The sequence below is a fragment of the Ammospiza caudacuta genome, chromosome 32, assembly GCF_027887145.1.
Source record: "Ammospiza caudacuta isolate bAmmCau1 chromosome 32, bAmmCau1.pri, whole genome shotgun sequence".
NCBI lineage: Eukaryota > Metazoa > Chordata > Aves > Passeriformes > Passerellidae > Ammospiza > Ammospiza caudacuta.
Genome location: NC_080624.1, coordinates 3,358,704 through 3,385,259, shown reverse-complemented (window position 1 = coordinate 3,385,259; position 26,556 = coordinate 3,358,704). Strand labels below are relative to the sequence as shown.

Genomic DNA, 26,556 nt, shown 5'->3' with positions numbered 1-26,556 from the left:
CATTTTTTAGGGTTTCCCCCATTTTCAGGATTCCCCTCCTCCATTTTCAGAATCTCCCCCCCTATTTTTAGGGTTTCCCCCCTATTTTTAGGGTTTCCCCTACATTTTTAGGATTCCCCCCCTATTTTTTAGGGTTTCCCCCCCATTTTTAGGGTTTCCCCCATTTTCAGGATTCCCCTCCTCCATTTTCAGAATCTCCCCCCATTTTTTAGGGTTTCCTCCATTTTAAGGATTCCCTTCCTTTTTAGGGGCCCTCTCCTCCATTTTTAGGGTTTCCCCCCCCCCATTTTTTAGGGTTTCCCCCATTTTCAGGATTCCCCTCCTGCATTTTTACAATCTCCCCCTATTTTTAGGGTTTCCCCCCATTTTTTAGGGTTTCCCCCCCATTTTTAGGGTTTCCCCTCCATTTTTAGGGTTTCCCCCCTATTTTTTAGGGTTTCCCCCCCATTTTTTAGGGTTTCCCCCCCATTTTTAGGGTTTCCCCCATTTTCAGGATTCCCCTCCTCCATTTCAGAATTTCCCCCCATTTTTTAGGGTTTCCCCCATTTTAAGGATTCCCTTATTTTTTAGGGTCCCTCTCCTCCATTTTTGGGGTCTCCTCCCCATTTTTTAGGGTTTCCCCCCCATTTTTAGGGTTTCCCCCATTTTCAGGATTTCCCCTCCTCCATTTTCAGAATCTCCCCACTATTTTTAGGGTTTCCCCCTGATTTTTAGGGTTTCCCCCATTTTGGAAATTCTCCTCATTTTTAGAGTCCCCTCCCCATTTTTTAGGGTTTCCCCCATTTTCAGGATTCCCCTCCTCCATTTTCAGAATCTCCCCCCTATTTTTAGGGTTTCCCCCCATTTTTAGGGTTTCCCCTCCATTTTTAGGGTTTCCCCCCTATTTTTTAGGGTTTCCCCCCCATTTTTTAGGGTTTCCCCCCCATTTTTAGGGTTTCCCCGATTTTAAGGATTCCCTTATTTTTTAGGGTCCCTCTCCTCCATTTTTGGGGGTCTCCTCCCCATTTTTTAGGGTTTCCCCCCCATTTTTAGGGTTTCCCCCCCATTTTTTTGGGTTTCCCCCATTTTAAGGATTTCCCCTCCTCCATTTTCAGAATCTCTCCCCTATTTTTAGGGTTCCCCCTCCATTTTTAGGGTTTCCCCCATTTCAAGGATTCCCTTCCTTTTTAGGGTCCCTCTCCTCCATTTTTGGGGTCTCCTCCCCATTTTTGGGGTTCCCCCCCCCTCACCTGCTGGGCCGTTTTGGTTTTGTGTTTCTCCTTTTTGTCCTTGGGCTCTTTTGGGGTGCCGGGGGTGCCCGGGGGTCCCGGGGGGGGCTCGGCGGGGGGCGCGGCCACGTAGGTGCGTCGGTCCCCGTCCCAGTACAGGTACTTGCCCCGCCCCCGCGTCGTAGTAGTACTGCAGGGGGGGTTTGGGGGGGTCAGCACCCCAAAACCGACCCTTGCAACCCCAAAAATCCCCCCTCGGAACCCCAAAAATCCCCCCTTAAAATCGCCAGGAATTATCACTTTCTACCCCAAAAATTCTCCCTTAAAATCCCCACAAATTCACCCCGGAAACCCCAAGAATCGCCCCCAAAATTGTCCCTTAAAACCCCCCAAAACCGACCCTTGGAACCCCAAAAATGCCCCATTGAAACCCCAAAAATCACCCGCCAAAATCGCCCCTCAAACCCCCCAAAATGGCCCCTTAAAACCCCAAAAATCATCCCTTTGTACCCCAAAATCGTCCATTTAAATGCCCAAAAATCGACCCTTGAAATCCCTAAAATTGCCCCAAAAAATCACCCCTCAAAACCCCCCAAAATTATCCCTTTCTACCCCAAAATCGTCCCTTAAAATCCCCAAAATCCCCCCTCAAAACCCCAAAAATTGCCCCCCAAAATTGCCCCTTAAAACACCAAAATCATCCCTTTGTACCCCAAAACCAACCCTTGGAACGCCAAAAATCCCCCCCGGAACCCCAAAAATCCCCCTTTAAAATTGCCAAGAATTATCCCTTTCTACCCCCAAAATTGTCCCTTAAAATCACCACAAATTCATCCTGGAAACCCCAAGAATCGCCCCCCAAAATTGTCCCTTAATCCCCCCCCAAAAAATATCCCTTTGTACCCCAAAATCGTCTCTCAAAAACCCCCAAAAATCATCCTTTTGTACCCCAAAATCGTCCCTTAAAACCCCCAAAAATCGACCCTTGAAACCCCAAAAAATTGCCCCAAAAAATCACCCCTCAAAATCCCCCAAAATTATCCCTTTGCACCCCAAAACTGACCCTCGGAACCCCAAAAATCCCCCCTTAAAATCGCCAAGAATTATCCCTTTCTACCCCAAAAATTCTCCCTTAAAATCCCCACAAATTCACCCCGGAAACCCCAAGAATCGCCCCCCAAAATTGTCCCTTAAAACCCCCCCCAAAAATTATCCCTTTGTACCCCAAAACCGACCCTTGGAACCCCAAAAATGCCCCATTGAAACCCCAAAAATCACCCGCCAAAATCGCCCCTCAAACCCCCCAAAATGGCCCCTTAAAACCCCAAAAATCATCCCTTTGTACCCCAAAATCGTCTCCAAAACCCCCAAAAATCGACCCTTGAAACCCCAAAATTGCCCCAAAAAAATTGCAATTTTTTTCACCCAAAACTTCACTTTTTTCACCCCAAATTTCACCCCAATTTTTTGGGGTACCCCGAATTCCTCCCCCCGCACCCCAAACCCAAAACCCCAAAACCTCCCACCCTTAAAATAGCATTTTCAGGCCTAAAAATTCCAATTTTTTTTGCCCAAAATTCCAATTTTTTCACCCAAAACTTCACTTTTTTCACCCCAAATTTCACCCCAATTTTTAGGGGTTCCCCGAATTCCTCCCCCCGCACCCCAAAACCCCAAACTCCAATATAAACCTGAAACCTCCCACCCGTAAAATACCATTTTCAGGTCTAAAAATTCCAATTTTTTTTGCCCAAAATTGCAACTTTTCCCCCCAAAACTTCACTTTTTTCACCTCAATTTTTTGGGGTACCCCGAATTCCTCCCCCCGCACCCCAAAATCCCAAATCCCACCCGAAACTCAAAACTTCCCACCCTTAAAATACCATTTTCAGGCCTAAAAATTCCAATTTTTTTTGCCCAAAATTGCAATTTTTTCACCCCAAAACTTCACTTTTTTCACCCCAAATTTCACCCCCAATTTTTAGGGGTACCCCGAATTCCTCCCCCCGCACCCCAAAACCCCAAACCTGGGAGTGGGGGTCGTAGTAGAGCCCCGTGAGGGGGTCGTAGTAATACCCCGAGCTCTCGTCGTACTGGTAGGTGGAGACGTCGGGCACGGCTGGGGGGGCACAAAGGGGCGATTTTTGGGGGGGTCCCCCAAAATTTTTGGGGGTCCCCGAAATGTTTGGGGACACCCCAATGCCGGGGAATTCCAGAGTACCCCAAAAACGCCCCAAAATTTGGAGGAATTTGGGGTTTGGAAAGGTTGGGGTTGGCGTGGGAAGGCCCAAAAATGACCCCAAAAGTGACCCCAAATCGCATCCAAATTCCCTGAGAATCCCCCCCAAAATTATCCCAAAATTCCCCCCAAAATCCCTCAAAATTCCCCCCAAATCCCCCACGCCAGGATACCCCAAAATTTCACCTCAGGATCCCCCCAAAATTCCCCCAAATTCTCAGAAATCTCCCCCAAAAATCCCCCCCCAGGACCCCCAAAATCCCCCCAGAAATGCCCCAAAAATCCCTGAAAATCCCCCAAAATTATCCCAAAATTCCCCCCAAAATCCCTCAAAATTCCCCCCAAAATCCCTCAAAATTCCCCCAAATCCCCCACGCCAGGATACCCCAAAATTTCACCTCAGGATCCCCCCAAAATTCCCCCAAATTCTCAGAAATCTCCCCCAAAAAAATCCCCCCCCCAGGATCCCCCAAAATTCCCCCACAGGACCCCCCAGAATCCCACCCAGGATGCCCCAAATCCCCAAATTTTACTCAAATCCCCCCCAAATCTCCCTCGGGGCCCCCCAAAATCTCCCCAGGATGCCCCAAATCCCGGTGACCCCCCCAAATCCCCCTCCCAGGACCCCCAAAATCCCCCAAAATCCCTGAAAATCCCCCAAAATTATCCCAAAACTCCCCCCAAAATCCCTCAAAATTCCCCCCAAAATCCCTCAAAATTCCCCTCAAATCCCCCACGCCACGATACCCCAAAATTTCACCTCAGGATCCCCCAAAATTCCCCCAAATTCTCAGAAATCTCCCCAAATTTCCCCCCAAAAATCCCCCCCAGGATCCCCCAAAATTCCCCCTCAGGACCCCCCAGAATCCCACCCAGGATGCCCCAAATCCCAAAATTTTACTCAAATCCCCCCCAAATCTCCCCGAGGACCCCCAAACCGCCCCAAGGACCCCCCAAGATACCCCAAAAATCCCCCCTCAAATCCTCCCCAACCCCCCCCCCAAATCCCCCCAGGACCCCCCAAAATCCCCCCCAAGGATGCCCCAAAATCCTTCCCAAATCCCCCCAGGACCCCCCCCAAATCCCCCCAGAATACCCCATAATCCCCCCCAAATCCCCTGAAATCCCCCCAGAATGTCCCAAATCCCCCCAGGACCCCCCCAAGATCCCCCAAAATCCCCCAGGACCCCCCAAAATCCCCCCAAGATCCCCCAAATCCCCCAGGACCCCCCAAAATTCCCCCAAGATCCCCCCAGAACCCCCCAAAATCCCCCCCAAATCCCCCTGAAATCCCCCGAGAATGTTCCAAATCCCCCCAGGACCCTCTAAATCTCCCCCAAGATCCTCCCAAATCCCCCCAGGACCCCCCAAAACCCTCTAAATCCCCCCCAAATCCCCCCAGGACCCCCCAAAATCCCCCCCAAGGATGCCCCAAAATCCTTCCCAAATCCCCCCAGGACCCCCCCAAAACCTCTAAATCCCCCCCCCAAATCCCCCCAATTCTCCCCCCAGGACCCCCAAATCCCTCCTAGGACCCCCTGAAATCCCTCCTAGGACCCCCCCCAAACCCCCCCAGGACCCCCCCGAAATCCCCCCACTCACGGTACTGCCCGAAGCCGTCGCTGCTGGGGGGGGCGGCCGGGGGGGGCCCCCGTGGGGGCCGAATTTGGGGTCTCGGCCTTGAGGGGCCCCGAGTAGGTCTGGGGGGGAGGGGGAGCACCCCAAAATTAACCCCCAGCCCCAAAACCCCCCTCCTCTTTTTGGGGTCCCCCTCATTTTAAAGCCCCCCCCCCTCCAAATTAACAGCTCCCCCCCCCCCCCCGAATTTTCCCCTCACCCCACCCCCCCCCCCCTTCAGGACCCCCCAGTTGCCCACCCCAATTTTTGGGGTCTCCCCACAATTTTACAACCTCTGCCCTCAATTTTTGGGGTCTTCCTCCTCTGAGTTTTGGGACCCCTCCCCAATTTTGGTTCCTTCCCCTTCCTCCCCAATTTTTGGGGTCCCCTCTCAATTTCATGGCGCCTCCCCTCAATTTTTGGGGTGCCTTCCCTCACTTTTAGAACTTTTCCCCCTCAATTTTTGGGGTCCCCTCTCAATTTCATGACGAGTCCCCTCAATTTTTGGGGTCCTCCCAAATTTCGGGACCCCTCCCCTCGATTTTTTTTTGGGATTCTCCAAAATTTTGGGACCCCCCCCTTAATTTTAGCTCCTTTTCCTTCCCCCCAATTTTTGGGGTCCCTTCCCTCACTTTTAGAACTTTTCCCCCTCAGTTTTTGGGGTCCCTTCTCAATTTCATGACCCCTCCCCTCTATTTTTTGGGGTCTTCCAAATTTTGGGACCCCTCCCCAATTTTAGTTCCTTTTCCTTCCCCCTTCCCCCCACAAATTTTTGGGGTCTCCCCCTCAATTTAACGATCCCTCCCCTCAATTTTTTGGGGTCTTCCATTGAGTTTTGGGACCCCTCCTCAATTTTGGTTCCTTTCCCTTCCCCCCCAAGTTTTTGGGGTCCCCCCCTCAATTTAACGCCCTCTCCCCCTCAATTTTTTGGGTCTTCCGAATTTGGGGACCCCTCCCTAATTTTGACTCCTTTTCATTCCCCTTCCCCCCCAGTTTTTGGGGTCCCCCCCTCCCTTCCAGGATCCCTCCCCTCCATTTTTTGGGGTTCCCCCAAATTTTGAGACCCCTCCCCAATTTTAGCTCCTTTTCCTTCCCTTCTCCCCCGCAGCTTTTGGAATCTTCCCCAAATTTTGAGACCCCTCCCCAATTTTAGCTCCTTTTCCTTCCCTTCTCCCCCGCAGCTTTTGGAATCTTCCCCAAATTTTGAGACCCCTCCCCAATTTTGGCTCCTCTTCCTTTCCCTCTCCCCAATTTTTGGGGTCCCCCCCTCCCTTCCGTGACCCCTCCCCTCAGTTTTTTAGGGTCCTCCCAAACTTTGGAGCCCCCTCCCCAATTTTAGCCCCCCCTTTTCCCCCAATTTTTGGGGTCCCCCTCCCCATTTCAGGACCCCCTCCCCCCCCCCCCCCCAGTTTTTGGGGTCCCCCCCTCCCTTCCAGGATCCCTCCCCTCCATTTTTTGGGGTTCCCCCAAATTTTGAGACCCCTCCCCAATTTTAGCTCCTTTTCCTTCCCTTCTCCCCCGCAGCTTTTGGAATCTTCCCCAAATTTTGAGACCCTCCCCAATTTTGACTCCTCTTCCTTTCCCTCTCCCCAATTTTTGGGGTCCCCCCTCCCTTCCGTAACCCCTCCCCTCAATTTTTTAGGGTCCTCCCAAACTTTGGAGTCCCCTCCCAGCTTTTGGAATCTTCCCCAAATTTTGAGACCCTTCCCCAATTTTGGCTCCTCTTCCTTTCCCTCTCCCCAATTTTTGGGGTCCCCCCTCCCTTCCGTGACCCCTCCCCTCAGTTTTTTAGGGTCCTCCCAAACTTTGGAGCCCCCTCCCCAATTTTAGCCCCCCCTTTTCCCCAATTTTTGGGGTCCCCCCTCCTCATATCAGGACCCCCCTCCCCCCCCCCCCCAGTTTTGGGGTCCCACCTGGCCGGGGGGTCCCGAGGGCGTGGCCGCGGGGGTCTCGGCGGTGGGGGAGGGGGTAGGGGGCGGCGCCGGGGGGGGCGCGGGGGGGGAAGGGCCCCCCCCTGCTGCCCCTCCCCCCCCTCCCCCCGCGGGGTCCTGGGGCGGCTCCTCCGCACCTGCAGGGGGCGCCAAAGTGACGTCATCGGGAGGGGGGGGGGGGATGACGACACACCTGGGGGGGGGCTGGGAACACCTGGGAACATCTGGGGACACCTGAGGAGGGGAGAGGACACACCTGGGGGACAACAGGGGACACCCTGAGGAGGGCTGGGGACACCTGGGGACACCTGAGAAGGGGAAGGGTCACACCTGGAACACCTGGGGAGGGCTGGGAACACCTGGGAACATCTGGAGGGAGCTGGGAACACTTGGAGAGAAGAGAGGCCACACCTGGGGACACCTGAGAATAGGAGAGGCCACACCTGGGACACCAGGGGACACCTGAGGAGGGAAGGGGCTACACCTGGAGACACCTGGGGAGGCCTGGGAACACCTGGGGACACCTGAGAAGGGGAGGGACACACCTGGGGACATCTGGGAATACCTGGGAACACCTGGAGGGAATTGAGGACACCTAGGGACACCTGGGGAAGGGAGGAGCCACACCTGGGGACACCTGGATAGGGCAGGGGCCACACCTGGGGACACCTGTGGGGGGCTGGGAACATCTGGAGGGGCCCAGGAACACCTGGAGAGGAGCGAGGTCACACCTGGGGACACCTGGTGGGGGGTCCTGGGAACACCTGGGGACACCTGAGAAGGGAGGGGGCACACCTGAGGGGGGTGAAGGCCACACCTGGGGACATCTGGGCGGAACAAGTTCCCACCTGGGCACACCTGGGGACAAGGACCACACCTGAGGACACCTGGGGACACCTGGGGAGGGGGAAAAGGTGACACCTGGGCACACCTGGGGACAGGAACCACCCTGGTTTGGCGCCAGCACTCACCGGGGGCGGGGCCGTCGGCCCTTGGCGGGGGCGGGGCCAGGCAGGGCGGGGCCGGTGGGCGGGGCCGAGGCGCCTTTCAGGTAGGCGGGGCTGTAGAGGGGCGGGGCCAGGCCCCGGGAAGGGCTCCTCTGATTGGTAGAAGCCGCTGAAGTCAGCGCTGGGCTCCTCCCCCCCCGCCCAGGGCGTGTCCCCACCTGGGGCTGCCTGGGGGAAACATCAAAATTTCAAATGTTAAGAACTTTAAACTTCTTACAGTAAAAAAAAAGAATTAAACAAAAAAATCTTGTTTTTTCAATACATTGTTATGTGTCTGTATTTATAGACACAAATATATTTATTACTTTATATCATTCTCCACATCATTATATATTATATGTATTATTATATATTATCATATAGGCTATACTCCCATTATATTTATTCTATGTATATTTATATTGTTCCACATAATACGTGAAAAAACTTATTTTATTTATATAACCCCACATTTATATAACTATATCTTGCTATCAATACATAAATAATTTTAAACAATTATATATATTACATATGGTACGCCCACATAAATGTATTAGTTTATATATCACATAATATAAAACAGCAAATGAGAAATTTTAAATTAAATTAAATTAAATAAATAACTTTATTCAAATAAAGCTAAATTATATGAGGTTGTTGAAAAAGCCAGGTCACTCACCTGTGACAGTGCCCCTCACCTGCCCAGCTGTGCCCAGGTGTGCCCTCACCTGTGACAGTGCCCCTCACCTGCCCAGGTGTGCCCTCACCTGTGTCAGTGCCCTCCCGTGCCCATGTGTGCCCTCACCTGTGACAGTGCCCCTCACCTGCCCAGGTGTGCCCTCACCTGTGACAGTGCCCTCCCGTGCCCAGGTGTGCCCTCACCTGTGACAGTGCCCTCCCGTGCCCATGTGTGCCCTCACCTGTGACAGTGCCCTCCCGTGCCCAGGTGTGCCCTCACCTGTGACAGTGCCCTCCCATGCCCAGGTGTGCCCTCACCTGTGACAGTGCCCTCCCATGCCCAGGTGTGCCCTCACCTGTGACAGTGCCCTCCCATGCCCAGGTGTGCCCTCACCTGTGACAGCGCCCACTGGGCAGCAGCGATGGCCGTGGAGGCGACGGAGGCGGCGCTGGCGCGGGGGGGCCCCTCCCCAGGCCCCGCCCCCTGCACGTCCCTGGGGGCGGAGCTTCATGTCAGGGGCGTGGCCTGAGCCCTGGGAGGGGCTGGGTGGGCGGGGCCAAATGGCAGAGGGGGTGGGGCTTGGCTAAGGGGGCGTGGCTTTGTGAAGGGTGGGGCTTGTGTGGGCGGGGTTAACTGTGGAGGGCGTGGCTTAAGGGACTGGGCGGAGCCTGTGAACAGTCACAGGTACTGGGGCGGGGCTGTGGGTGGGGTCTGTGCCAGGTGTGGTGCCAGGGGGTGGGGCCTAAGGGGTGGGGCCTGTGCCAGGTGTGGTGGCAGGGGGTGGAGTCCGGGGGTGGGGCCCGTGCCAGGTGTAGGAACAATGCAGCGTGGGGACAGGGTCAGTTCCAGGTGCAGTGCCACACCCTGGCACAATGCCCTGCCCAGGTGCGATGCCACGCCCTGTCCCTCCCAGGTGCGTGCCCATGCCCGGGTGTGATACCACACCCAGGTCCGGTGCCACGCCCTGGCACAATGCCACGCCCAGGCGTGGTGCCACGCCCCCCTCACCTCTTGGAGCCCTTGGCGAACTCCACGTTGATGCTCTTGCCGTCGATGTGCAGGGGGGGGTGCAGGGCCTGCAGCATCTGCAGCAGCTGTGCAGCCTCCTGCAGGGGCATGGGCAGGGCATGGGCAGGGGGCACCGGGGTCCAGGTGGTCCCACCTCCCTTGGCCCCTCCCAGTTCCCCCAGTCCCTTCCAGTTTATCCCAGCACCCACCACAACGGTGACTCAATCCCTCTGTGCTCCCTCCAGTCTCCCCCAGTGTCCCTCCAGTAAATCCCAGTAATTCCCAGTCCCCCTCAGTTCCCCCCAGCCCCAGGTCCCTCCCAGTCCCTCCCGTTCTCCCCCAGTACTCCCAGTTCCTTCCATTGCCTCCAGTTTCCCCAGGTCCTTCCACTCCCCCCAGTCCCTCCCAGCCCCTCCCAGTCCCTCCCAGTTCCTCCCAGTACCCACCACGATGGTGACCCAACCTCCACAACCCCTCTGCGCTCCCTCCAGTCCCTCCCAGTGCTCCTCCAATAAATCCCAGTAAATCCCAGTGCCCCCAGTCTCTCCAGTCCTGCCAGTCCCCCTCAAATCCCCCAGCGTCTCTCACATTCCCCCCAGATCCCCCAGTGTCCCCAGTGTCCCCCCAGTCCCCCCCAGTCCCTCCAGTTCTCCCAGTCCCTCCCAGTCCCTCCCAGTACCACGATGGTGCTGAGCTGCACGAAGCCGAAGCCGCGGTTCAGCTGCGTTTGCCGATCTTTGATCACGCCCCCAGTCCCCCCAGTCCCCCCAGTCCCCTCAGTCCCTCTCAATTTCCCCAGTCCCCCCCATCCCCCCCATCCCCCCCAGTCCCCTCAGTTTCCCCAGTCCCCCCAGTGTCCCCCCAGTGTCCCCCCAGTGTCCCCCCAGTCCCTCCCAGTACCACGATGGTGCTGAGCTGCACGAAGCCGAAGCCGCGGTTCAGCTGCGTTTGCCTATCTTTGATCACGCCCCCAGTTCCCTCCAGTTCCTCCCAGTCCCCTCAGTTTCCCCACTTTCCCCAGTTCCCCCAGTGTCCCCAGTGTCCCCCCAGTGTCCCCCCAGTCCCTCCCAGTGCTCCCAGTACCACGATGGTGCTGAGCTGCACGAAGGTGAAGCTGCGGTTCAGCTGCGTTTGCCGATCTTTGATCACGCCCCCAGTTCCCCCAGTTTCCCCAGTTCCCCCAGTGTCCCCAGTGTTCCCCCAGTGTCCCCAGTGTCCCCCCAGTGTCCCCAGTGTCCCCCCAGTGTCCCCCCAGTCCCTCCCAGTGCTCCCAGTCCCACGATGGTGCTGAGCTGCACGAAGCCGAAGCCGCGGTTCAGCTGCGTTTGCTGATCTTTGATCACGCCCCCAGTTTCCCCAGTTCCTCCCAGTCCCTCTCAATTTCCCCAGTCCCCCCCATCCCCCCCAGTCGCCCCAGTCGCCCCAGTGTCCCCCCAGTGTCCCCAGTCCCTCCCAGTCCCCCCAGTCCCACGATGGTGCTGAGCTGCACGAAGCCGAAGCCGCGGTTCAGCTGCGTTCGCCGATCTTTGATCACGCCCCCAGTTTCCCCAGTTCCCCCAGTCCCCCCAGTTTCCCCAGTGTCCCCCCAGTGTCCCCCCAGTCCCTCCCAGTGCTCCCAGTACCACGATGGTGCTGAGCTGCACGAAGGCGAAGCCGCGGTTCAGCTGCGTTTGCCGATCTTTGATCACGCGCACGTTGGCGGCCGAGAGCGCCGCGAAGGGAGCGAGCGCGGCCAGGATGGACTCCAGGCTGCTCTGGGGGTGCAGGTTCCGCAGGATGATGGCTGGGGGGCACAGCACGCACACCTGGGCACACCTGGGCACACCTGGGCACGCCTGGGGGCACCTGGGAACAGCTGGGGGCAGACCTGGGGGCACCTGAGGATAACTGGAAATACCTCAGGACACTTGGGGGCACACCTGAGCACACTTGGGGATACCTGGGGGCACCTGGGCACACCTGGTGAAGGGGGTGAGCATGGCCAGGATGGACTCCAGGCTGCTCTGGGGGTGCAGGTTCCGCAGGATGATGGCTGGGGGCACAGCACGCACACCTGGGCACACCTGGGAGCACACCTGGGCACACCCAAGAACACCTGGGCACAGCTGAGAGCACCTAGAGATACCTCAGAATACTTGGGGGCACACCTGAGCACATCTGGGAACACCTGGAGACACCTGGGCACACTTGGGCACATCTGGGGGCACCTGAGCACACGTGGGCACACCTGGGGGCACGTGGGAACAGCTGGGGGCAGACCTGGGGGCACCTGAGGATAACTGGAGATACCTCAGGATACTTGGGGGCACACCTGAGGGCATCCAGGAACACCTGGACACAGCTGGGGATACCTGGGGGCACACCTGGGAGCACCTGAACAAAGCTGGGGGCACACCTGGGGGCAGCTGAGCACACTTAGGGGCACCCGGGCACACCTGAGCATACCAGGATACCTGAGGGTACACCTGGGAACACCTGGAGATACCTGGGGGCACACCTGAGCACACCTGGGGGCACCTGAGCACATCTAGGGGCACACCTGGCCACATCTAAGCACACCTGAGCACACCTGCAGATACCTCAGGATACCTGGGGGTACACCTGGGAACACCTGGGGATACCTGGGGGCACACCTGAGCACACCTAGGCACACCTGTGGTCACCTGAACACACCTGGGCACACCTGAGCACACCTAGGGGCACACCTGGGAACACCTGGGGGCACACCTAGGGGCACCTGAACACATCTGGGCACACCTGAGCACACCTAGGGACACACCTGAGAACACCTGGGAACACCTGGGGGCACACCTGGGGGCACACCTGGGGGCACCTGGGCACACCTGACCACACCTGGGGGCACTTGGGCACACTTAGGGGCACACCTGAGGATACCTGGACCTACCTCAGCAAAAGTGGAGGTACACCTGGGGAAACCTGGGGCTACCTGGAGATACCTGGGGAACACCTGGAGATACATGGGGGCACCTCAGCACATCTGGGGATACCTGAGGACAATTAGGGCACCTGGGGACACACCTGGGGACACACCTGAGGATACTTGGGCACACCTGGGGGCACACCTGGCAGCGTCTGGGCACACCTGGGGGCACCTGGGCACACCTGAGACCTGCTGAGGGCACATCTGGGGATACCTGGAGATACCTGGGGCACACCTGGGGACACCTGAGCACACTGTGGGGATACCTGGAGATACCTCAGGATACTTGGGGGCACACCTGGGCACAGCTGAGGGCACACCTGGGGGCATCTGGGAACTTCTGGAGACACCTGAGCACACCTGGGGATACCTAGGAACAACTGGGGGCACCTGAGCACACTTGGGCACACCTGTGGGCACACCTAGGAGGACACTGGGAACACTTGAGGAACACCTGAATCCCCCCAGCCCTCCCCCAAGTTCCCTTTCAGCCCCCCACCATGAAGACCCCAGACCCCCCAAACCCCCCAGGACCCACAAATCCACCCCAAAAACACCCTAAAAATCCACAAAAATTCCCCCAAAATCTCCTAAAAAATCCCCAAAATCCCCCGAATCCGCCCCAAAATCCCCCCAAATTCTCCCCAAATCCCCCCAGCCCTGCGCTCACTGTCGTTGGCGTTGTCGGCTCCGGGCTCGGTGCCCCCCTGGGACCCCCCGGGGGGACCCCCGAGGGTGGGGCCGTAGGGCTGGGGGAGGGGCAGGAGCCCCCCTCCCCCACCTGGAACCAGCTCTGGACGGGGACCCCCCGGACCCCTCTGCTCGGCCTCTGCACCCCGAAAAAAACCCCAAAATCAGAAACTGAACCTCTCAAAAAACCCAAAAAAACCCCAAAATCAGGGATTGAACCCCACAAAAACCACCAAAATGAGAAACTGAACCTCCCAAAAAACCCCAAAAACACCAAAACCCAAATCAGGGATTGAACCCAAAAAAACCCCAAAATCAGGGATTGAACCCCACAAAAAATCCAAAATCAGGGACTACACATCTCAAAAAACACCAAAATCAGAGATTGAACCCCCCAAAAAATCTTCAAAATCAGGGACTGAACCTCTCAAAAAACCCCAAAATCAGAGATTGAACCCCCTAAAAACCCCCAAAATCAGGGATTGAACCCCCCAACAAAACCCAAATCAGGGACTGAACCCCAAAAAAAACCCAAATCAGAAACTGAACCCCCAAAAACCCAAATAACTCCCAAAATCAGGGATTGAACTCCCCCCCAAAAAGCCCCAAAATCAGAAACCAAACCCCTCAAAAAAACCCAAAGAACCCCAAAATCAGAAATTGAACCCCCAAAAAAAAACCCCGAAGTCAGAAACTGAACCCCCCAAAAACCCCGAAGTCAGGGATGGAACCCTAAAACCACCACAAAACAACCCAAAAAAAACTCAAATCAGAGATTGAACCCCCCCCAAAAAAACCCCAAAATCAGTGATGGAACCCCAAAAAACCCCAAAATCAGTGATGGAACCCCAAAAATCCCAAAAATCAGTGATAGAACTCAAAAAAACCCCAAAATCAGGGATCGAACCCCAAAACCAGGCATTCAACCCCAAAACCAGGGGGTCCCCTGCATGTTGGGGGGCACCCCAGTAATTTTGGGGAATTTTAGGCAGTTTAGGGCATTTCAGAGGGGGTCCCCCAAAGTTTTGGGGTAAAACCCTGGGATTTGGGGTCACTCACCGGCTTTGGGGACGCCGCACTTGAAACATTTCTCACGGCGCTTGAAGTTCTGCACCCCGCACTGGGAACCCCAAAAATGTCAGAGCCCAAAAATGAAACACCCCCAAAACTGCTGCAACCCAAAAATGTCACACCCCCAAACTGCCACACCCCAAAAAATGCCACACCCCAAAAAATGTCACAACCCAAATTTGTCACATCCCAAATTCCCAAACCCCAAAACCTGCCCTGGATCCCACCCCCAGAGCTGCAACCCAAACTGCAGCACCCCAAAACCTCTCAAGCTGCCCAGGACCCTTCCAAAACTCCCCAGGATCTCCCCAAAAATCCCTTCAAGACCCCCCAAATTCCCCCCCAGTTCCACCCCAGTGCCCTCCCAGTGCCCCCCGTGCCCTCCCAATATCCCCAAGTGTTCCCCAGTGCTTTCCAGTGCCACCCCGATGCCCTCTCAGTGACCCACATTGCCCTCCAACGCTCTCCCAGTGCCCCCCAATGCCCTCCCAGTGTCCCTCAGTGCCCTCCCAGTGCCCCCCAGTGTCCCCCAGTGCCCCCCAATGCCCTCCCAGTGTCCCTCAGTGCCATCCCAGTGCCCCCCAGTGTCCCCCAATGCCCTTCCAGTCCCCCCAGTGCCCTCCCAGAGCCTCCCAGTACCCGTCAGTGCTCTCTCCCAGTGCCCTCCCCAATGCCCTTCCAGCGCCTCCCAGTGCCACCCCAGTGTCCCCCAGTGCCCTCCCAGTGTCCCCCAGTGCCCTCCCAGTACCTCCTCAGTGCCCCCAATGCCGCCACATTGCCCCAAGTACCCCCCAGTACCTCCCAGTGCCCTCCCAGTGTCCCCCAGTGCCCTCCCAGTACCTCCCAGTGCCACCCCAGTGTCCCCCAGTGCCCTCCCAGTACCTCCCAGTGCCACCCCAGTGTCCCCCCAGTGCCTCCTCAGTGCCCCCAATGCTGCCACATTGCCTCCCAGTGCCACCCCAGTGTCCCCCAGTGCCCTCCCAGTGCTCTCCCAGTAACCCCCCCCAGTGCCACCCACCTTGGCACAGAGCCAGTCCTCGTTGATTTTGGGTTTGGGGTCGCTGTAGTGCAGGGACACGCGGTGCCCCAGCAGGGTCAGCCCGGCCTGGGGGGCACAGGGGGGTCAGGGGGGCACAGGGGGACCCAGCCTGGCCCTGGGGGGCACAGGGGGGCACCTGGACACAAATCTGGGGGGGGCACCAGGGCTGGAACTGGGGGGCACCAAGGTTTGAGGTGGGGATATCAGAGATTGTCCTGAGGGCTGGAATTTGGGGACACCTGTGGGGCACCAGGACATGAATCTGTGGGGCACCTGGGGGGCACCACGGCAGGAATTGGGGGGCACCAGGGGAGCACCAGGGCAGGAATTGGGGGGCACCAGGGGAGCACCAAGACAAAAATCTGGGGGGCACCAGGACACAAAACTGGGGGAGCACCAGGGCTGGAACTGGGGGGCACCAAGGTGGGGACACCGAGCTTGTCCTAAGGGACACCAGGGGCTGAAATTTGGGGACAGCTGGGGGGCACCGGGACATGAATCTGGGGGGCACCTGGGGGGCACCAAGGCTGGAATTGGGGGGCACTAGGGCTGGAATTCAGGGACACCGGGGGGCACCAGGACATGAATCTGGGGGGGCACCAGGGAACCCCCAAACTGTGAACCAGGGCAGTGCCATGGCTGGAATTTGGGGACACCAGGACTCGTTTTGAGGGGCACCAGGGGGGCACCAGGACACGAACCAGGGGGGCACCAGGGCATGAACTGGGGGGCACCAGGGTGTAAACTGGGGGGCACCAAAACATGAACCAAGGGGGGCACCAGGATGTGAATCAGGGGGGGTACCAGGGCTGAAACTGGGGGGCACCAGGAGGGCACCAGGACTGGGATGAAGGCGGCACCAGGACATGAATTTGGGGGCACCAGCAGGTGGATCTGGGGGGCACCAGGACACAAACTGGGGGGCACCAGGGGGGCACCAGGACTGGGATGAGAGGAGAAACCAGGACAAGAATTTGGGGGCACCAGGAGCCGTTCCGAGGGGCACCAGGGGGGCACCAGAGCTTGTCCCAGATGGCACCAGCAGCTGGACTGGGAACACTGGGACACGCGTGAGGCCTCTGTGCCCATCCCCCACTGCGGGGACACGGCCACCAGTACAGACCAGTATGGACCAGTAGAGACTGGTACGGGTCACTACAGACCAGAACGGACTGGTATGGACCAGTACAAACCAGTACAAACCAGTACAAACCAGTACAAACCAATACACGCCAGCACCATCCCACAAACCCTGTCCTGTGTGTCCCGCCCCGCCCCCCCGCTCTGCCCCACCCATATTTGCCCCTCCCCCTCCTGGTTGTCCCCACCCCCTTTTCATTGGCCCCTCACTCTTCTGGTTGCCCCTCACCCACCTGTTGGCCCCTCCCCCTTTTTATTGCCCCCTCCCCCTTTTTATTGACCCCTCCCCCTTTTCGTTGGCTCCTCCCCCTCCTGGTTGCTCCTCCCCCACCTGTTGCCCATTCCCCAGCTCCTCCTGCTCCTAATAGCCCCTCCCCCTTTTATTGCCCCCTCCCATTTTATTGCTCCCCTTTTATTGCCCCTCCCCCTTTTATTGCCCCCTCCCCTTTTATTGGCCCCTCCCCCTTTTTCTTGGCCCCTCCCCCACCTGGTTGGCCTCCATCCACCTGGCCGCCTCCTGCACGTGATGGAATTCCACGAAGGCGAATCCACGGCTCTGACCTGGAACGGGCCACGGGGGAGGGGGGGATGGGGGGCACCCATGGGTGCTCTGGGACCCCCTGGGGTGGGGGGGGGGGGGTGGGGGGGAGGGGGACAGGGTACCCAGGGACCCGCTGGGGTGGGGGCAGGGCACCCATGAAACCCCCAGGGGACCCCCAAGGTGAAGCCTATGGGTGCTCCTGGTGCCCCTCCAGAACTTGGGTGCCCCCTGAACTGGGCTCAGCACCCCTGGGTGCTCCTGAGGAAGGGTCTGGGGAGGGGTCTGGCACCCCTGTGTGCTCCTGGGGAAGGGTCTGGCACCCCTGGGTGCCCCTTAGGCTGAAGATAGGCACAGGTCTGGCATCCCTGGCTTTGGATCTGGCACCCCTGGGTGCCCCCCGAGTCTGGCACAGCACCCCTGGGTGCTCCGTAAGAAGGGAAAAGCACCCCTGGGTGCTCCCTAAGGATAAGAATGGCACCCCTGGGTGCCCCTAAAATGGGATCAACAGCCCTGGGTGCCCCCCAAGTGTGGTGCAGCACCCCCGGGTGCTCCTGAGAAGGGGACAAGCACCCCTGGGTGCCCCTAAAGACGAAACTGACACCCCTGGGTGCCCCTAGGGAAGGGATCAGCACCCCTGGGTGCTCCTGAGGAAGGGACAGACACCTCTGGGTGCCCCTAGGGATGATGCTGGCACCCCTGGGTGCCCCCTCAAGTCTGGTGCAGCACCTCTGGGTGCCCCTAGGGATGGGACTGGCACCCCTGGGTGCCCCTAGGGAGGGGACAGGCAGTCCTGGGTGTTCCTAAAGACAGGATTGGCACCCCTGGGTGCTCCCTAAAGGCAAACCTGGCACCTCTGGGTGCCCCTGGGGAAACAATGAACACCCCTGGGTGCCCCTAAGGAGGGGACAGACACCCCTGGGTGTCCCTGGGGAATGGTACCAGCACCCCTCGGTGCCACCAGACAGAGGACAGGCACCCCTGGGTGCTCCCTTTGGTTGGCACAGCACCCCTGGGTGCCCCTGGGAATGGGATCAGTGGCCCTGGTGCCCTTCCAGTCCAGTGCAGCACCCCTGGGTGCCCCTAGATATGGAACCAGCACCCCTGGGTGCCCCCTAAACCTGGCAGAAACATCCCTGTGTGCCCCTAGGGAGGGGACAGGCACCCCTGGGTGCCCCTTGGGAGGGATCGGCACCTCTGGGTGCCCCTTGGGAGAGGACTAGCACCCCTGGGTGCTCCTAGAGAGGGGACAGGCACCCCTGGGTGCCCTTAGGGAGGGGAAAGGCACCCCTGGGTACCCCTGGGGATGGGACCAGCACCCCTGGGTGCTCCTAATGAAGGGACAGGCACCCCTGGGTGCCACCAGAAAGAGATGGGGCACCCCTGGGTGCCCCTAGGGAGGGAACTGACACCCCTGGGTGCCCCTAGAGAAGGGATCAGCACCCCTGGGTGCTCCTGAGAAGGACACAGGCACCCCCGGGTGCCCCTAAGAAAAAGACCAGCACCCCTGGGTGCCCCTAAGAATTGGATCAGCAGCCCTGGTACCCTTTGAGGTCAGTTCAGCACCCCTGGGTGCCCCCTAAGCCTGCCAGAAGCACCCCTGGGTGCTTCTGAAGATGAGGGTGGCACCCCTGGGTGCCCCTAAAGATGGAACAGACACCCATGGGTGCCCCTAAGGACGGAACCAGCACCCCTGGGTGCCCCTAAAGATGGAACCAGAACCTGTGGGAGCTCATTGGGAGGGGACAGGCACCCCTGGGTGCCCCTGGGGAGGGGACAAACACCCCTGGGTGCCCCCTAAGCCTGGCAAAAGCACCTCCTAGAAGTGGGACCAGCACCCCTGGGTGCTCCTGAGAAAGGGACAGATGCACTTGGGTGCCCCTGGGGATAGAACCAGCACCCCTGGGTGCCCCTAAGGAATGCACAGACACCCCTGGGTGCCCCTAGGGAATGGACCAGCACCCCTGGGTGCCCCTGAAGAGAGAACAGGCATCTCTGGATGTCCCTAGGGATAGAACCAGCACCCCTGGGTGCCCCTAAGGAACAGGACCACAGGACCACCTCCCCCCCCGGCATGGGCAGGGCAGGGACCCTCCCTCCACCAAGGGACCCAGGTGTCAGGGTGCCCCCCACCCTAAAGGGAGCCCAGGTGGGAAGGATGGGGAGCTCAGGTGAGCAGGGGAGGGGCTCAGGTGAGCAGGAAGGGCCCAGGTGAGCAGAGGAAGGGCTCAGGTGAGCAGGAAGGGCCCAGGTGAGCAGGGGAGGGCTCAGGTGAGCAGGGGAGGGGTCCAGGTGAGCAGGGGAGGGGTCCAGGTAAGCAGGGGAGGGGCTCAGGTGAGAAGGAAGGGCTCAGGTGAGCAGGGGAGGGGTCCAGGTGAGCAGGGGAAGGGCTCAGGTGAGAAGGGAGGGCCCAGGTGAGCAGGAAGGGCCCAGGTGAGCAGGGGAGGGCTCAGGTGAGCAGGGGAGGGGTCCAGGTGAGCAGCGGAGGGGCCCAGGTGAGCAGGGGAGGGGCTCAGGTGAGAAGGGAGGGCTCAGGTGAGAAGGGAGGGCCCAGGTGAGCAGGGGAGGGGTCCAGGTGAGCAGGGGAGGGGCTCAGGTGAGAAGGGAGGGCCCAGGTGAGCAGGGGAGGGGTCCAGGTGAGAAGGGAGGGCTCAGGTGAGCAGGGGAAGGGCCCAGGTGAGCAGGAAGGTCCCAGGTGAGCAGGGGAGGGGTCCAGGTGAGCAGGAGGATCCAGGTCAGACTCACCTGAGGATTTGTTGCGCATCAGCCGCACCTCACGGGGCTGCACCCCCTGCGCCTGCAGCTGCGCCCGGATCTGTGGGGACACGGGGACACGGGGACACAGCGACATGTCACTGGGGACACAGGGCAGCACCCAGAGGGACGTGGGGACACGGTGACACATCCCCTGGGACACAGGACAGCACCCAGAGGGACATGGGGACACCTGGGACAGCACACAGAGGGACACAGGACAACGGCCACATCACCTGGGACATGGTGCCTGGAGGGGACATGGGACCATCATGGCAGGGGGTGGGGCCACAGCAAAGAGGGGTGGGGCCATCCCAGAGAGGGGGCGGAGCCATCCCAGAAGTCAGAATTGCCACCATGGTGGGGGCGGGGCCATGATGAAGAGGGGCGGGGCCATCCCAGATTGGATAGGGGTGTGCAGGTGGGGCGGGGCCATCCCAGCAAGGGGGTGTGGCCATCCCAGCTAGGGGGCGGGGCCATATCAGAAGTGGGATGAGCTATTGCAGAAGGGGACAGGGCCATGATGAAGAGAGGTGGGGCCATCTGAACTAGGGGGCGGGGCCATCCCAGATTGGGATGGGGTACTGCAGGTGGGGCGGGGCCATCCCAGCTGGGGGGCGTGGCCACCCCAGAAGAGAGTGGCAGGGGGTGGAGCCAGAGTAGAGAGGGGTGGGGCCATCCCAGCTAGGGGGCGGAGCCATCCCAAAAGTGAGACGGGCTATTGCAGAAGGGGGTGGGGCCATCATGGCAGAGGGCGGGGCATTGTTGAGAGGGGCGGGGCTATCTCAGGAGTGGGCGTGGCCTACGGGGGCGTGGCTCACGTCGTTCTCGGTGGCCGCCTGGGGCAGCATGCGCAGCATGACGATGGTGCTGGCGCGCGGCTCCTCCTCGGCGCCCTCCCGGTAATCCTGGTCCCGGTAATCGCCGTCGGCGCCGAACGGCAGCGCCGGGGGCTCCCGGGGAGGCTCCCGGGGCGGATCCCGCTTCCGGGGCGGCTCCGAGCTCTCGTAGGAGCCCTGGAACCAGGGAGGGAGGGGTCCTGTTAGAGCCCTAGCCACTGAAATTTTACATTTTCTGTACTAAAAAATACTAAGCACTAACAAGACGCTGCAATTACCCTGAAATCGTAAGGAACACTTACAAAACTAAACTAAAAAACTAAAATTGTAAGTGCGAATTTTAACTAAAAGCATATAACGTCATATAAAAGTACAGCTTACAGTTCAACAATATAATTTTATTATAATCTTAGCTTTGTTATTAATAATAATAACTTTTGCAAAACAAACTTTTATAACAAAAAAATATGTACATAAAATAAATGTTTCAAAACAAAACCTAGTCCTCGTTCCTCACTTTCTTCATCATGAATTAAAATAAAATTTTAAAATTAGACAAAGAACTTTATATTACAAGCTACAATTAGGCACTGAATTAGAAATAAAAACAATTCAAGTATGGTTTCTTAATTAAACAACTTATGCTTAGAAAACCACGTTAAAACTACTTTTATTATGCTTATTATAACTCCTTTTATGCATTTAATTTGCTGCTTTTCATTTATATTTCATTATGTTTTTGTATTTTGTTTACATCAGAATTTATATTTTCTTTACTTACTTGTTATATATATTTACTGTTTTTTTAATTAATTTCACTGGAACACCATGAAACTTGTAACTTACAAAACCACAACGTACATAAAAAATTATAAAGACCCAGATTCAAGCAACAAACATCATCTCACACAATTAACCTCAGCCTCAACAAAATAAAAAATAAAACTCAGCAGGCTCCCAACACCCACCTGAGACCCCTCCCCAGCTCCCCACACGCACCTGAGGGGGGGTCCCGGCACTGGGGGGTCCCTCGGGGGGTCCCCCGTACCCCCTGTAGTCCATGTCGCGATAGTCGTGATCCCGCTGGCTGCGGGAGCCGTCCTCGGAGGGGGGAGGGGCACCCCCATAACGCCCCGTGCGGTCCCCACGGCCACCCCTGGTTGGGGGGGGTGAGGGTCAGGGGGGCCCAGAGCTCTGGGGGTCCCCAAAAAATCTGAACTTCAAATCTGGACTCCAAATCCTGGACCCCAAATCCCGGGCCCAAATCTGCACCCCAAATCTGCACAACAAATCCCGAACCCCAAAGCTGGATCCCAAATCCTGCACCTTAAATTCCGGACTCCGAATCTGCACCCCAAATCCGGACCTCCAATAGGAACGCCAAGTCCTGGACCCCAAATCTGGACTTTAAATCCTGAGCCCAAATCCTGGACCCCAATTCTGCGCCCCAAATCCTGGATCCCCATTCTGTGGACTCCAAATCTGAACCTCAAATCATGGGCCCCAAAATCTGAACCTCAAATCATGGGCCCCAAAATCTGAACCCCAAATCATGGACCCAAAATCTGAACCTCAAATCATGGGCCCCAAATCTGAACCTCAAATCATGGACCCAAAATCTGAACCTCAAATCATGGACCCAAAATCTGAACCTCAAATCCTGGGCCCCAAATCTGCACAACAACGCCTGGACCTCAAAATCGGCATCTCAAATCTGCACCCCAAATCTGCACCCCAATTCTGGACCCCAAATCCTGACCCCCAAGTCTGCACAATAAATCCTGGATCCCAAATCTGGAACCCAAATCCTGACCCCAAATCTGCACCCTAAGTCTGCAGCTTAAATCCTCGACCCCAAATCCTGCACCCTAAAACGTGACCCCAAATCTGCACAGCAAATCTGCACCCCAAATCCTGGAACCCAAATCTGAGTCCCAAATTCTGGACTCCAAATCCTGGACCCCAAATGTGGACCACAAATCGTGACCCCAAACCCTGCACCCCAAACCTGCACAACAAACCCTTACCCCAAATCTTGGATCCCAATTCCTGGACCCTAAATCTGAACCTCAAATCCTGGACTCCAGATCTTGGACCTTAAATCTGCACCCCAAATCCTGGACATCAAATCTGCACCCTAAATTCTGGGCCCCAAATCTGCACTGCAAGTCCTGGGCCCCAAATCCTCAACCCCAAATCTGCATAGCAAATCTGCACCCCAAATCCTGGAACCCAAATCTGAGTCCCAAATTCTGGACCCCCATTCCTGGACCCCAAATCTGAACCCTAAATCCTGGAAGCCAAATCTGCACAGCAAATCTGCACCTAAATACTGGACTCCAAACCTGGATCCCAAATCCTGGACCCCAAATCTGCGTCCCAAATCTGGACCCCAAATCTGCACCTTAAATCCTGGGAACCCAAATCCTGGACTCCAAATCCTGACCCGAAACCCTGCACCCCAAACCTGCACAACAAATCTGCACCTTAAATCCTGGACCCCAAACCTGCACAACAAATCTGCACCTTAAATCCTGCACCCCAAACCTGCACAACAAATCTGCACCTTAAATCCTGGACCCCAAACCTGCACAACAAATCTGCACCTTAAATCCTGCACCCCAAACCTGCACAACAAATCTGCACCTTAAATCCTGGACCCCAAACTTGCACAACAAATCTGGACCCCAAATGGCTCCTTCCACCCCCAGGGATCCCCAAATTCCCCTCTGCCCTCAGCAGTCCCCAAGTGTACCCTCCCTCCCCAAAATATTGAATTCCATTTATTGAGGGCCTCAACAGCTGCCCAGATGTTCCCACCCCCCACCCCAATCCCGAATTTTGGGGATGCCCAGGTCCCCCCTCACCTTCGCTCGTACTCCATGGTGGCAGCACCTGCGAGGGCAGTGACTGGGTCAGACTGGGAGGAGCTGGGGGTTACTGGGCTGGACTGGGTTCAATGGGAAGAGAACTGAATGAACTGGAAAAGCACCGGGATGGACTGGGAGCAATGACTGGAAAATTTTATGGCAAACTGGAAGGGCCAAAATGGGGAAACAAGGATGGAACTGGGATGAACTGGGAGCCACTGGGCCCTGTACAGGAGAGAAGCAGACACGACCACCCTCATACTCCGCCCATAATTAACATATAGTATCACGCCCCCTAATTAAAACACAACACCCCACCCCTTAATTACCATGAAAATTCCAGCCTCTGGTCCCGCTCTCACACCCCCTCCCTCACAAACTGCACCGGGAGTTCCGTTCAGCCCCGCTCCTCCCGGTCAGTCCCGCCCCTCCCGGTCGGCTCCTCCCCTCCCCGCTCACCCCTCCCCAGTCCGGCCGGGCCCGTCCCGCCCCTCACAGCCGTCCCGACCTTTCCCGGCGCCGCCGCCGCCGCCGCCACCGCTCCCCGGCACCAAAATGGCGGCGCCGCTCCCGCTCCGCCGGGCCCGTCCCGCGCGCCCGCCCTCGCCGCGCTTCCATTGGTCGATGCTCCCGCCAGTCCGAAAATCCCGTGTTTTGATTAGGTCATGCTGTAAAGTGGGCGGTGCAGCGCTACGGCTGGATATGATTGACTGCAGCGCAAAAGTAGGCGGGGCCATCGTGAGTGAATGGGGCGGGACAACGTAAGCGCAGCGCTGTGATTGGCTGCGCGGCGCGGAGGCGGGACGAAAAGCCAATGCGAGGTCGCGATTGATCGGGTTGAGCGGAAGAGGCGAGGCAGGGCGGCGGGGCAAGATGGCGGCGCTGTGGCGGGCGCTGCGGGCGCTGCGGGCGCTGCCCGCCGGGGCTCGGGGCCGCTCGGCGGGGTCGCCCGGGTCCGTGGCGCTGCCGCGGCCGCTCGGGGCCGACGCGCACGAGGAGGAGCCGATGTTGGTGGCGCAGAGGAAGGTGAGCGGCCAAGGGCAAAGCGGGAGGGGCGGGGCGGGGTTTGTGTGGGGATTGTGGGTGGGCGTGGTCTGTGGAGGGGCGTGTCTTTGGGCGGGGCCACTCCTGGATGAGATTTAATTAGCATGAGTGGAAGGGGCGTGGCTTAGTTGGAATGGGCGTGGTGTAAATGTTGTGGGCGGGGCTTTAAGAATTTGAGGAGGTGTGAAGGGGCGTTGCTTCGTGGGCGTGGCCTAATTTGGGCGGGGCTTCACCGTGTTTAGGTGATTGCCTGCCTGTGAAGGGGCGCAGCCGGGAGGGGGCGTGGCCTGGGCTGAATGGGGACTGTGGGTGTGGTAAAAGGAAGGGCGTGGCAAGAAGGGGCGTGGCCAGGGCTGAGATTTAGGAGGGGGACAGACCTGGGGTTGGGGCTCAGGTGGTTCCTATGGCCCAGGGTTCCTGAGGAGGGGCTGGGACACACCTGGGGGTGCCTGGACGAGGGGCTGGGACACACCTGGCTGTGGCAGGAGGCTCACACGACGCTCCCCACACAGAACCCCGACTACCATGGCTTCTCGGCCGACCCCGACGCCGACGTGCTGAACATGCGCGCCGCCTTCCTGGCCGGCATCTCCGTCGCCATCGTCCTGGGCTCCGTCTTCGTCCATTACCTGCCCGACCACGGGTCTGTGATCGTGGGGTCTCACCTGGGAAACCCCCCATGGTGAAGGGGGGACGGGGACAGCCCCAAGGAGAGCTTGTAGTTGAGAGCCTCTCCATAGCTTCCCCACATTTTTGCGGTTTATAGGGGTTTTTTTGGGGGGGTTATGGGTGTTGTTGAGTCTCCTGAGAGTTCTGTGGGAGCTCCCAAGGGGATTTGGGGACCAACAAGACCCCTTGTACACCCTACAGGGGTTTCTATGAAATCTTTGGGGGGTTTTGGGGTCTATAGGGCCCTTGGCAGGTCTGGGAGTGTCTATAGGAGCCCATGGGGGATCTGGGAGAGGATTTAGGGGGCTACAGAGCCCCGTGGGGGGCTATAGAAGGCATGGGGAGGTTAGGGTGGACTCTGGGGTGCGTATAGGGACCTACAGGGATGCCTGAGCCTTTGAGGAGGGAGGAATTCCGACACCTGGCAGGGGGTTTGGGATGTCCCCATGGATCCCCAAGGTGTGGGGCTCACCTGTCCACCCCCTCCCCCGCAGGCTGCAGCAGTGGGCCCGGCGCGAGGCCGAGAGGCTGGTGCAGGAGCGGGAGAGCCGTGGGGAGCCCCTGCTCACCTCCAACTACTACAACCCCAAGTGTCTCCCCCTGCCCCCCCCGGAGTGACCCTCAGACCCTCAGCCGCCCCCCCCCGGAGTGACCCCGGAGCCCGGTGTTGGTTTGTGAATAAAGTTCTGGGTCCTTCCCGACTCCTGCTTTTGTTTTGGGGGGAGGAACAAGGAACTACATCTCCCAGCGGCCCCTGCGGACCTCGTGACGTCACAAGACAGCGACACCATGCGGAAATGGCGCTCTGGCCCCCGCAGCGTCGCCTCAGTGCTCAAGGGACTACATCTCCCAGCGGACCTTGCGGCTCTAGGACGTCACCAGGCGGCGACACCACGCGGAAATGGCGCCCTGGTCCTCACGGCCCCTCCCAGGTTCCCCTGCAGCTCCCCACAGCCCCTATGGGCCCCCCCATGGCCTCCTAGAGCCGCTCAAGCCCCACATAACCTGCGAGGGAGTCCCTCTAGGGCCCTGGAGACCCTCGAGGTTCCCCAAGCTCCCCCTGGGCTGCCGCAGATTCCCCTCGGTCCCCTATAGCCCACTCAGGTCCTCCTCATGCCCCTCTGTGTAGCCCCCTGTGGCTCTGGGACCCCCCCACTTAGGCTCCTATAGGTTCCTGCATTGCTACGGACGCCTTTATTTAAATTTTTCCACGCAGTTGCACTAAGTTGTGCAATTCGGCATGACACTACGTAAAGTCTTCCGCGGTTTCCTGTGAGTTTTTTAAGCACT

General features: G+C 58.0%; 2 protein-coding genes across 2 annotated transcripts in view; one reads left to right on the top strand and one right to left on the bottom strand.

Annotated features, from left to right (window-relative positions):
* Positions 1 to 24,088, bottom strand: part of LOC131569980 (RNA-binding protein 10-like) — a 25,499-nt gene extending 1,411 nt beyond the window's left edge. The window contains 18 exon segments of the mRNA XM_058822310.1: positions 1,230 to 1,370; positions 1,372 to 1,398; positions 3,236 to 3,327; positions 5,050 to 5,147; positions 6,978 to 7,132; positions 7,967 to 8,170; positions 9,057 to 9,156; positions 9,672 to 9,769; positions 11,294 to 11,454; positions 13,283 to 13,441; positions 14,362 to 14,422; positions 15,392 to 15,478; positions 17,040 to 17,113; positions 19,836 to 19,905; positions 20,666 to 20,860; positions 21,683 to 21,839; positions 23,551 to 23,778; positions 24,062 to 24,088. Coding sequence (XP_058678293.1) covers positions 1,230 to 1,370; positions 1,372 to 1,398; positions 3,236 to 3,327; positions 5,050 to 5,147; positions 6,978 to 7,132; positions 7,967 to 8,170; positions 9,057 to 9,156; positions 9,672 to 9,769; positions 11,294 to 11,454; positions 13,283 to 13,441; positions 14,362 to 14,422; positions 15,392 to 15,478; positions 17,040 to 17,113; positions 19,836 to 19,905; positions 20,666 to 20,860; positions 21,683 to 21,839; positions 23,551 to 23,567 — 1,896 coding nt within the window. The 5' untranslated portion in view covers positions 23,568 to 23,778; positions 24,062 to 24,088.
* A 297-nt stretch (positions 24,089 to 24,385) lies between these two features.
* Positions 24,386 to 25,967, top strand: NDUFB11 (NADH:ubiquinone oxidoreductase subunit B11). Its single transcript, XM_058822483.1, has 3 exons — positions 24,386 to 24,579; positions 25,110 to 25,240; positions 25,761 to 25,967. Exons 1-3 carry the CDS (start codon positions 24,427 to 24,429, stop codon positions 25,882 to 25,884), a joined length of 408 nt encoding a protein of 135 aa, XP_058678466.1. The 5' UTR covers positions 24,386 to 24,426; the 3' UTR covers positions 25,885 to 25,967.
* The last annotated feature ends 589 nt before the right edge of the window (positions 25,968 to 26,556 follow it).

What these genes read in the sequence shown, in the direction of transcription:
- NDUFB11 (XM_058822483.1), top strand. Translation starts at nt 24,427, where the DNA reads ATGGCGGCGCTGTGGCGGGCGCTGCGGGCGCTGCGGGCGCTGCCCGCC. An exon ending in TGTTGGTGGCGCAGAGGAAG is followed by an intron (nt 24,580 to 25,109) that starts GTGAGCGGCCAA and finishes CTCCCCACACAG; the next exon opens with AACCCCGACTACCATGGCTT. An exon ending in CATTACCTGCCCGACCACGG is followed by an intron (nt 25,241 to 25,760) that starts GTCTGTGATCGT and finishes CCTCCCCCGCAG; the next exon opens with GCTGCAGCAGTGGGCCCGGC.